The 12,553-nt window shown below is 40.1% G+C and overlaps 1 protein-coding gene across 1 annotated transcript in view; it reads right to left on the bottom strand.

Annotated features, from left to right (window-relative positions):
• slc15a4 (solute carrier family 15 member 4) overlaps positions 1-12,553 on the bottom strand; it is a 73,468-nt gene that overhangs the window by 20,190 nt on the left and 40,725 nt on the right. The window contains exon 6 of the mRNA XM_048556343.2: positions 4,285-4,440. Coding sequence (XP_048412300.1) covers positions 4,285-4,440 — 156 coding nt within the window. The remainder of the gene's footprint in view (positions 1-4,284; positions 4,441-12,553) is intronic.

The raw sequence follows: 12,553 nt of genomic DNA, 5'->3' as shown, positions 1-12,553 counted from the left end.
TCCCTAAAATGACATGGTATAATTTTAAGGTTAAGGTTATGTGCTCTTGCTTTGGACTGTTCTACCAAAGGGAACAGATTTGTCTTTGAGGTTCAGAATGGATCTCTTCTCAATTTTCTATTTTAAACTCCATCTGTCACCATTTCTACCCCCCAACGCTAATTTGGAAAATTACTTTCTATCCCATCTTTCATAATTTGCTACTGTATAATGGGAAAGAGATACAATATAGTGTCACAAAATTTAAATTGCTTAGTATACAAAATTCAATTACTATTAAGTGTATAACATGGTAAACAACTAAGACAACAATTTCCAGTTCCACATATAATATTCAGTTAATTACTGTTCTTCAATTTTATATATTACACTAATAAAACTAAAATGCAGTAATTGAATATTAATGATTTTTTTAGAACTGCAGCAGGTGAATGTAAACAAACATATTCAAAACCAAATACCAGCTTTTCAACGCAACACATTTTTTTTTGAAGATTAAAAGCACCAACTTTTAAATTGGAACAAAACATCATAGGCTGGATCTGATTTGAGAGCCTGAAAATGGAGTGGAACTCATTTCTACCTCAATTCCCATTTACACCATTACGGAAGGGTATGGTGGAATTTGGCATGAACAAATCTACTGCCCACTTTATGGCAGGGAAGCATATCTCAAGAATTTCCAGATTTCCCTAAGAATTATCTTCTGAATACCTTTAATGCTTTTTCTTTTTACAGAACTAATGCCAGATAAGCTGCAGGTTACTGCAGCTTACTAGATGGCAAGAGTATGGTGCAGAATAACCAGACCAGTAGGGGTAGTTCGAAGGGTCTATGCCCTCAGTGATATCATTGCCTAAGCCATGATCACCAAGCCAAGTGTGTTCCATGAAGGAACAGAATGCCAGATAAGCACTGGCATACACAGTCTCCTGTGGCTGTAGGAAAGACTCATAGATTCTTGCAAATAAAAAAAGTAGCTTACATACTATACAAGGATATAAACAATATTATTGAAGGTATGGAGTGTTCATCTAGGTATTGGGTTTTGCAAGGCAATTAGTTCTAATATCAACAGATAAAATCTAGTTGAGTGCACCATCTGACACAAGCCCAATATTTACTGAGGGGTGTGATGCAGGTAGGACCAGTAGAGTTTGACAGAAGTCTAGAAATTTGGGTTACTCAATCGGGCTGTGGTTCTTGAGTTCTGATGCAGAGTTTTAATTCCACAGAGCAAGTATTTCACTAACAGATTTGCCACCTGGATGTTTGCCTTATTAGCATCCATTTGATTAGGAGACACAGCAGGACCAGGTAGATTAGATCCACGACCCCGAGGTGGAGGGTTCCAATGATCAACAAATCTGGGAGCTTTCGTGCCCCACAAGGAGTGATGCAAAGACACGTCGTTCCAGCCCTCACCTTATTTCAGTTGCTGGAAAACGCATAGTAAAACCTGCTAAGTGGGTTAAACAAATGGCTGTCAACTTCTCTGACCCATTTTGAAGTTCCACCTTGCCTCCTGGCAGTAGGTTGCCTTCCTGCTCCTTGGCCTGTCTCACTAAACCCAAAGATCAACAAATTGTAATTGCTGCCTGAAGTGGTTACACCTTTTACCTAATTAATCCTCACTAACACCTAATCTCAGACAACCACTTTAAAATGCAAGGTTATGCACTATGGCATGAAGAGCTAACCATTATCTATAATAGGAAAAGTTGACAGAAAAATGCAGAGGGACTTGAGGGCCTTCATGCACAAATCAGCATCCAAGTTCATTAAATATTAGGTGAAATAACAGTTTCCTGTCACCAAGTCACCCTTTACTTACACGTGGAGAGCCCTTGACACTGTCCAGCTCTCTCAGAGCAAACAGGATGTATGTTATTCTTGTTCTCATCTGTCAGCCGGAGCTCCCTGATTGGACCAGCCCCAATCTGGGAACTCATTCGATGAGGTCAGCCAGGTGGACCTCATTACAATCACTGTTATAGGGAAGGCAAATGGAATACTGACCAATTTTTCCAAAAGGAAATGAAGTATGAAAATACACAGACTTTGCTAAAACTACAATGTACTAGGTAGACCACACTTGGAATACAATGTACAATCTTAATCCTTTTAGCAGACAGGAGATATACTGGGATAACAAAGGTGCAGAGCTGGCTGAACACAGCAGGCCAAGCAGCATCAGACAAGCAGGAAGGCTGACGTTTCGGGCCTGGACTCTTCCTCAGAAAAAGTTCCTACTATCTCTGAAAAGTCTCCAGCATCTGCAGTTCCTACTATTTCAGGAGATACTCTGGCATTGGAGGCTGAGATGATGATTAACTAGGTTGATTCTGGGTGGGTTACTAAATTACCTATTATGTATTCTGGGCTGCAATATAATGCTCCTTACCGACGACTTCTTGGCTAGCTTCAAGCCTATGCAACTAATCTAAGTATAGGACAAATGAACATTAATTTTAAGTGTTTCATGAAGTTGAACTTCTTGGTTGAATGTCTTGTCTTTGTATTCTGAAACTGCATAATGACTATTTTATTTTAGCATGCTAGTTGACAGCACTCCTTCTGTACTGATCCTCCGACAGTGCGGCACTCCCTCAGGGGTTTCTTTAATCTGCCTAATGCCATGATTCTGGCAAAAAACAATGCAAGGTTTGTTATGTTTATAGATAAAACATGCGGTGGAATGCACAAAATATAGTTTAGGGTAGTAAAGCCAGCATATTTGAGAGTCCACATTGAATCTACAGATTTTCTTTGCGGAGACTGATTTTTTTTAAAAATCACTTATGCTTAACTGAAGTAATTTACTGACAATTATATTGAAAAATGTTAAGATATTAACACAACCAAGGAAAAATTGCTGAACTTAATTACAACTACAAAGTATCAAAGGCCACCTTACTTGACATTGGATATCTACAAAATGTCATACAAGATCCTAAATGTATCAAACCATCTCTGCGATGAGTGAACATCCAGGATTTGGCCATGTGTACTCTACAGAGACCGGTGTTCTGACAAAGGGTCATCCGGCACAAAACGTTAACACTGATATCTCTTCAGAATCTGCCAGACTTGCTGAGCTTTTCCAGCAACCTCTGTTTTCATATACCTAATATTAACCTTGGTTTCAGTAATGTTTTATTAGTTTACAAATCAATTGCACCTGATTGATATCAATTTTTAGTCACTACCTAGCAGCTTCATTAAATGAAATAAATACAACTAAATGTAAGGCAAACTAAAATGTGATCCTGAAAGAATTACAATGCATTCAGCATCAAAAAAAAGTCAACTTTAAACTTCCATTTTGATTAATAATGTGATACATCAAAAAGCATCAAGTATTTGATTTGTGTAGCTAGAATTAAATGTTGAAATGTCAGAGGTGCATACAATATTGCGGTGGCGTGACTTACAAAATATTTAGTCAAGTCCCAAAGAGGTAACAAATAACTTATTCAAAACCTAATATGAACCAGAAGAACAAGAGTAGCAGATGCATGGGAACACCGCAACTGCAAGTTCCTCTTCAAACCACGTACCATCCTGAGTTGGCACTATGCTACCATTTCATGTTTGTTGGATCAAAAATCCTGGAACTCTAACCACACAGTGTATCTACACTCCTTATAATGCACCAGTTCAAGATGTTAGCTCACTACTACCTTCTCAAGGGCAGTTAGGAATGCGCAATAAATACTGGCGTGGCCAGTGATGCTCACATTATGCAAAGTTAAGCAAAACTATTGTTCGTAACAAGTGGAACAGGCGGAGACATTGAAAACAAACTAAAAGCTGCATGTGCAGCCACGACCTGTAACGGCCTGGTATAGACACGTGGGATGGATGGATGGACGGACAGACGTATGTATGTATGCGTTGTGGTATTTTGAATAGAAACTAAAATTGGGAGCATGAAAACTTGGTAGCAACATTTGCTTTCTGTTCAGTACATGTGGTTGAAGTGCAATTTTATTATATCGTAAATTAAAAGAGGCCAACCTGAACAATGTTAAAATATACACACATGGCAACCTAGAAACCAATTCCAAGGTTGTCTTTCAATCTCTTTAATAAAACATCCACAATACTTGATCTTCACATCTAATTGAAATTAGCTGAATTTAGTTGCTTTCTTGCCTTGCAGTTAAAAGAACAATGACTTATTTTCAGCAGCAAAATTATATACACAAAATCCTTGAGGATGTACAAGGTGACAATTATCTGAATAATCTAAAGACCAATAGCTTTATTTTCCATACTCACCTGCTATGCTTGCAAATATTTCACTAACCCCGATCATTACATACTGTGGAATTTGCCACCATATTGATAATGGTGCAGCATTGTACCACACATTCCCAATCTGTTGCTCAATTGTACCATTTTGTAGGCTATTCAAGCGTTGATCTTCCAGAATACCTGATAAGAAAAACAAAACAGAAGAAGTGATATGTACACAAATTGTGAAACAGAATATTTGGTGATCAAAAAATATACACCCCACTAATTCTCAGGTTTTTCTGGTTCCGTTCTCATGTAATGGTTTATGTCTAACAAGACAAACATATTTTATGGACTGAATTTCATTTCTAGAATGGGAGGGTTGGGGGGGGGGGGGAGGTGGCAACAGCTCAATCAAGAACCAATTTCTTGAGTTTTAGCAAAGCAGTAGGATTTGCCTAACTTGTTCTAGAGGGAGGATTCCTTTAATAATCTCACTGTGAGGTATAGCTCAAGGGTTAAGGCTGAGAAAAGAAAAGTTGTAAGCTCTCAAGAACCAAGAATTATTTTTGGCTGTTTCTGGAAGAATTAAATATGCTTACTAGGCAGTACCTGTGCACTGTATTTTTTGAAAGTGCGTTTTCTATTCTAAGATAGAAAGTATCAGCTGTCCACAAGTCTTTAGTCAAGTGTTTTTAGTCTTTTGACACAGTGAACATCTTAAAATGCGAAGTACTTTCATGTCATTCTTTTAGCTACTAAAGTGAAGTTCAAATTTCTCTTGAAAATTATTGCTCTGTGCATATCATTGTGCAAACCATTAAATTTACAAATCTATATTTGACTGTATAAAATTTAATTTCCAATGCTAAATCATAATGCAGTTTTGCCAATTTATCTTCAGTAAACAAAACACTAAGGTGAGGCAACAACCTAGAAGCGTTATTGCTAGGCTATTAATCCAGAGGCCCAGGTAGCGTTCAGTCAAGTCAAGTTCAAATCCTGACATGGCAGATGGTAGAATTTGAATTCAATAAAAGCAAAAACTCAAATGAAATCATGAGTGAATCAAATGCATTTTTCCTGAAAAACAGCAATGTCCTTTAGGGAAGAAAGTGGTGGCCCTTACTTGGTCTAGTCTATACATGCCTCCAGACCACATTGTGCTTCACTCTTAACTGCATGCTGGGCAATAAATTCTGGCCTAGCCAACAATGCCCTCATCTCGTGAATTAATTTTAAAAAGAAGAAGTGAAAAGTAAACCTTAAATTACCCATTATTACCAACTACTGATAGGACAATGTCTTCATGATTAGTTGTTTTAATTAAGGCATTTACCTGCTAAAGGCTAGGTATGTAGGAAACTTAGAGAGGAGCTACAATAATGAGGTGGCAGGGGGGAGCGGTTACTGGAATTTAATAGTTAGTGTGCAGATTAACAGTGTATTAGTTATACCAGTCATCAAAATCCCCAAATGTTAAAAATGAAATAATTGAGTAATGTACAATTTCTTACTTTTATATGCAGAAAGACCAAAATTAAAACTAGTTGCTTGATATGGAAAAAAAAATCTTTCCCGATGCTAATTTCTTGTTTTGTTACTACCCAAATTCTTAGAATAAGCTATTTTATTGGAAGAAAGACAGTGAGTACCTTAGGTTTGTATTGCTATTTTACTGTTGCCCAGCAGCATGCCAAACTAGAGCATTTAGTTAAGTTTCCACAACTAAAACAGTTTGAGAATTCAACACGTCAGGGATAGTATAAGGCACAAGTAGTAAATGATGAGAAATCAATCTTTGGAACTGAAAGATAAAACCAATCAAGGAACTATGAATTAAATGCACAGTTCTACTATAATGAGTTGGTTTAAACTGTCTTGTTAGAGGGATGGGAGCCTTCCATTCTTGTTCGGAGGATGAGTAGATTTTTTTTTTAAAATGGTTTGAGACTTTCTATTTAAAGACCATCCTACCTCCCCACTATTGAATTTGACAAAGAGATCAGTTAGTGTATTCAAAAATCTTAATCAATCAACATAATATACAGAATGAATTAGGCACAAATTTAGGAGTAATATTTGGCTAAAAGAATTCATCAAGACTAAAGAGATAACAAGGTGTAGAGCTGGATGAACACAGCAGGCCAAGCAGCAGTGGAGCCGGAAGGCTGACGATTAGGGCCTAGGCCCTTCTTCAGAAAAATGTCTGAAGTCTTATTTCACTGCAACACTGACTGGTCTCCAATTAAAAATATGCACTTCAAACTTCAAAAATTGACAATTTAATTAGTTTTACGTATAATATTGCTCAATTTTCAAAATGCCAGAACTCTGAACGTGATTATCAAAATAGCATCAATGGCGAAAATATTCAACATGGAATAATTTTACTGAACGCTTGCTGGTTGTTTGAGGTACAGAATCAATTTTCTGATGACAAATTACTGATTGAAACTAGTTGCGACAAATGCATATTTCAAAAAGGATCTTTCAAAAATATGCAGTTTCTCTGTTGAACATATGTGCAATGTTCTAATACATTTAGGTTACGAACGAATGGGAATATTCTAACTTTTGTTACTGAATAGCATTTATTCACAACTGACATTCACTTCGAAACTGAACACTATCTGGGAGTTAAAAGCATACTACATTATGCCCCTTAACAGTTAATTATAAAAGAATTATAATTCATGTGTTTGGTCTATTATCATCATCAAAACCACCACATTAAAAATTGTTTTTTACTGAAGGCTTTTAAATATATTTTAATTTTTATCAGGCACACAGTAATTAATATTCCATAAGATAATACTGTAAAATGTTCTTTGAAGCCCATTTTATGATCTGCATTTATTACAAACTGGAAAAAGAACATACAAAGAAAAGAATTATTGAGAAAATGTAGCTTAAAAAGTGCTTAGGGAAATGATAGATAGTCTATAGGTAGATTTATAAATAACTAAAGGAACTTCTGCTTGCTTAAAAATTAACCTCCTGTAAAACAAACTGCTGACCTAAAAAAAAGGAAGAGCTGTCCAAATCTGATGCAACTTAAAACATGTAACTAAAGTCAACCCCTCACTTCAGAATCATGACACCGACAGCCCTCCTCCATGTTACCTAAGTGAAAAGATGACAGTGGTGATTGGATAAGAGAAGGAAGGGCCTTACAACTGACACTCTTCTCATCTTATTCCCCATCAATGGTTCGGGTAAAGTTACATTACAGAAATCAGTTACAGATGTTTTTCCACAGCAAACCTGCTTCTAGCAATCCAAGTGCAACAGCTAAGCTTAGCTAATTCAGTAGAAATGCATGTATGACTCAAAAGGCACAACAAATGGCGCCCATTACTTACCCAGCTCTTTAAGAGACACATCATAGAAAAGACGTACATGCCTAAAGTTCACCTCAAGATGAAACTAAACTATACCTTAGGCATGGGGAAGCAGCAGCAGGAGCAAGGACAGCAAGGACCGGGAGTTGACCAGGATTTTAATCCTTTTTAAAACAAATAAACTTACCTCATGAATAGGCAGAGCACATGCTGAGCAGGAGCAGGCACGGGATGGTTGAGTACGTGAGGTAATGTATTTGAACGGTTGCTTTACCCAAAACACTACTTGGGTAGTGTTTCCCACCTTTCCTCTTCCCCTAACCAATTAAAAAAGGTTCGGAGCGCTGTTTGGTAAGGTTACTAGTTTTTTTTCCCCAATAGTCCGTGTGTGAATTTAGAACAGGAATGGGTGCCAGGGCAGTTGCATGCTCCTCCTGTAGAATGTGGGAGGTAACGGTCACCGAGTGTCCCCACTGACTTCATCTGGGGGAAGTGCACCCAACTCCAGCTCCTCGGAAACCGCATTAGGGAACTAGAGCTGGAGGTGGATGAACTTCGGATCATTCGGGAGGCTGCGGGGCTAATTGAGAAGAATTACAGGAAGGTAGTCACACCTCAGGTACAAGAAAAAAGGTGGATGGGTTACAGTCAGGGGACAGAAAGGGAACAGGCAGACAGTGTAGGGATCCCCTGTGGCCGTGCCCCTCAGTAACAAGTATACCGTTGGTGGGGGAGGGGGAAGAAAAAAAGTAAAAAAAAAAACTTACTGGGGTAAGCCATGGGGTACAGGTCTCTGGCACAGAGTCTGCCCCTGCTGCTCAGAAGGGAAGGGAGGGAAATAAAGAGGAGGAGAGCATTTGTCATTGGAGACTCCATAGTTAGGGGGACAGATAGGAGATTCTGTGGGAATAAGACAGACTCCCAGTTGGTGTGTTGCCTCCCAGGTGCCAGGGTGCATGATGTCTCTGATAGTGTTTTTGGGATCCTTAAAAGGGGGAGGGGGAGCAGCCCCAAGTCGTGGTCCACATAGGCACCAATGACATAGGTAGGAAAAAGGATGAGGACGTAAGGCAGAAGTTCAAGGAGCTTGGGTGGAAGCTTAGAGCCAGAACAAACAGAGTTATTATCTCTGGTTTTTTGCCTATGCCACGTGCAAGCGAGGCAAGGAATAGGGAGACAGAGCAGTTGAACACGTGGCTACAGGGATGATGGGGGAAGGGAGGGATTCAGATATCTGGATAATTGGGGCTCATTCTGGGGTAGGTGGGACCTCTACAAACAGGATGGTCTACACCTGAACCAGAGAGGTGCCAATATCCTGGGGGAGATATTTGCTAATGGTCTTCCGGAAGGTTTAAGCTAATTCAGCTGGGGGAATGGGAACCTGAATTGTAGCTCCGGTGTACAGGAGGTTGAGAGTAGTGAGGTCATGAATAAGTTTTCAAGGTCGCAGGCCGGAAGATGGTTTGCAATGTGTCTATTTTGATACCAGGAGCATCCGGAATAAGGTGGGTGAACTTGTAGCATGGGTTGGTACCTGGGACTTTGATGTTGCGGCCGTTTTGGAGACATGGATAGAGCAAGGACAGGAACGGTTGTTGCAGGTTCCGGGGTTTAGATGTTTCAGTAAGATCATGGAAGGTGGTTTAAAAAAAAAGGGCGGGGGGGGAGGTGTGGCACTGTTAGTCAAGGACATTATTCTGTGGCAGAAAGGGCGTTTAATGAGGACTTGTCTACTGAGATAGTATGGGCTGAGGTTAGAAACAGGAAAGGAGAGGTCACCCTGTTGGGAGTTTTCTACAGGCCTCCAAAAAGTTCCAGAGATGTAGAGGAAAGGATTGCAAAGATGATTCTGGACAGGAGCAAAAGTAACCAGGTAGTTGTTATGGGGGAACGTTAACATTCCAAATATTGACGGGAAATGCTACAGTTCGAGCACTTTAGATGGGTCAGTTTTTGACCAATATGCACAGGGGGGTTACCTGACACAGTATGTAGACAGGCCAACAAGAGCTGAGGCCAACATTGAATTTGGTACTGGGTAATGAACCAGGCCAGGTGCTAGATTTGGAGATAGGCGAGCACTTTGGTGATAGTGACCACAATTCGGTTACATTTACTTTAGCGATGGAAAGGGATAAGTGCGTACCACAGGGCAAGAGTTATAGCTGTGGGAAAGGAAATTAGGTAAGATTTAGGATGCATAGGATGGGGGAAGGAAACTGCAGGGGCTGGGCACAATGGAAATGTGGAGCTTGTTCAAGGAACAGCCACTGTGTGGCCTTGATAAGTATGTACCTGTCAGGCAGGAAGTGGTTGAGCGAGGGAACAGTGGTTTACTAAAGAAATTGAATCTGTTGTCAAGAAGAAAAAGGAGGCTTATGTAACGATGAGGAGTGAAGGCTCAGTTAGGGCGCTTGAGAGTTACAAGTTAGCCAGGAAGGACCTAAAGAGAGAGCTAAGAAGAGCCAGGAGGGGACATGAGAAGTCTTTGGCAGGTAGGGTCAAGGAAAACGCTAAAGCTTTCTATAGGTATGTCAGGAATAAAAGAATGACTAGAGTAAGATTAGGGCCAGTCAAGGGCAGTAGTGGGAAGTTGTGTGTGGAGTCCAAAGAGATAGGAGTGGCACCAAATAAATATTTTTTGTCAGTATTCACACAGAAAAAAGACAACGTTGTCGAGGAGAATACTGAGATACAGGCTATTAGACTGGATGAGATGGAGGTTCGTAAGAAGGAGGTGTTAGCAATTCTAGAAAGTGTGAAAATAGGTAAGTCCCCTGGGGTGGATGGAATTTATCTTGGGATTCTCTGGGAAGCTAGGGAGGAGACTGCAGAGCCTTTGAGTTTGATCTTTGTCATCATTGTCTACAGGAATAATGCCAGAAGACTGGAGGATAACAAATGTTGTCCCCTTGTTCAAGGAGGGGAGTAGAGACAACCCACATAATTAGAGACAAGTGAGCCTTGCTTCGGTTGTGGGTAAAGTGTTGGAAAGGGTTATAAGAGAGATAGGATTTATAATCAGCTAGAAAAGAATAATTTGATTAGGGATAGTCGACAATTTTGTGAAGGGCAGATCGTGCCTCACAAACCTTATTGAGTTCTTTGAGAAGGTGACCAAACAGGGCGATGAGTGTAAAGCTGTTGATGTGGTGTATGTGGATTTCAGTAAAGTGTTTGATAAAGTTCCCCATGATAGGCTATTGCAGGAAATATGGAGGCATGAGATGGAGGGTGATTTAATGGTTTGGTTCAGAAATTGTCTAGCTGTAAGAAGGCAGAGGGTGGTGGTTGATGGGAAATGTTCATCCTAGAGTTCAGCTACTAGTGGGGTACCGCAAGGATCTGTTTTGGCGTCACTGCTGTTTGTCATTTTTATAAATTACCTGGGTGAGGGCATAGAAGGATGGATTAGTAAACGTGCAGATGACACTAAAGTCAGTGGAGTTGTAGATAGTGCAGAAGGATGTTGCATGTTACAGAGGGACATAGATAAGCTGCAGAGCTGGGCTGAGAGGTGGCAAATGGAGTTTAATGTGGAAAACTGTGAGGTGATTCACTTTGGAAGGAGAACAGGACTAAAGAGTACTGGGCTAATGGTAAGATTCTTGGTATTGTGGATGAGCAGAGAGATGTCAGTGTCCACGTGCATAGATCCCTGAAAGTTGCCACCCAGGTTGACAGGGTTGTTAAGACGACGTACGGTGTGTTAGATTTTATTGGTAGAGGGATTGAGTTTCGGAGGTCACACTGCAGCTGTCCAAAATTCTGGTGCGGCCACACTTGGAGTATTGCGTACAGTTCTGGTCGCCACATTATAGGAAGGATGTGGAAGCACTGGAAAGGGTGCAGAGGAGATTTACCAGGATGTTGCCTGGTATGGAGGGAAGATCTTAGGAGGCTGAGGGCCTTGGGCTGTTTTCGTTGGAGAGAAGAAGGGTAAGAGGCGACTTAATAGAAATATACAAGATGATCAGAGTATTAGGGTGGACAGTGAGAGCCTTTTTGCTCGGATGGTGATGGCTAGCACGAGGGGACATAGCTTTAAATTGAGGGGTGAAAGATATAGGACAGATGTCAGAGGTAGGTTCTTTACTCGGAGTGGTAAGGGCATTTAAATGGTCATTGGATAAACATACGGATGATAATGGAATAGTGAAGGTCAACCACCACCTCAATGTCTCTTTTCCTCCTGTACTTTACCTGTTAATACTACATAATCCACATTCATAAAAATGTGGCAAAATTGGGAAAGTAAATGGAAACTGCTCATGACATTAATACTCCTTCCTTTCCAAGAGTAAATTTCACGTGACACACTGCGGCAGCATAACTAGCCTGTAATGAAGTTCAAACATCTTGTGGAAAAAGTATCAGTCTCTCCACAAAATTAAGAAACATTACCAATAAGGGGATTTTCAAAGAAGAAACACAAATTAATTTCTGATTTTCTCTTCTACAGATCTTCACTTCTTTTACTCTGTTACTTGCCATGCTGCATTTCCACTACTGTAGTGTCCTAAACTGGAATGGCTTCTGATTTCCTGGATATTATACTCTATTGCTCAATTTCATTTCTGGACCATTTCCCGCTCTTCCATTTACTTCCTGGTGCACCCTGCTCTCCTCAACTATTTCAAATCTCAAGCTCCTCTGGATGATCTTCACTTCTCTTCATCATTCTCCTCTTGTTTTTGAGATGGTTCTGTCTGCCATTGGTTGCAACTGGTTATTGCATTCACCAAGCTGTACTTATTCCGTAAATAACAAAGTGTACAGCTGGATGAACACAGCAGGCCAAGCAGCATCTTAGGAGCAGAAAAGCTGACGTTTTGGGCCTAGACCTTTCATCAGAAATGGGGCGGGGGAGAGGGTTCGATTAGAGTCAGGATTCAAATTTTCCCAACTGCACATTTGTCATTGAATAAAATGGCTAAATAAAGTAGGCAGAGCTTATAAAAGCA

This window comes from Stegostoma tigrinum, chromosome 26 (assembly GCF_030684315.1).
Source record: "Stegostoma tigrinum isolate sSteTig4 chromosome 26, sSteTig4.hap1, whole genome shotgun sequence".
Taxonomy (NCBI): Eukaryota; Metazoa; Chordata; class Chondrichthyes; order Orectolobiformes; family Stegostomatidae; genus Stegostoma; species Stegostoma tigrinum.
This window is presented reverse-complemented; position numbering and strand designations above follow the sequence as displayed.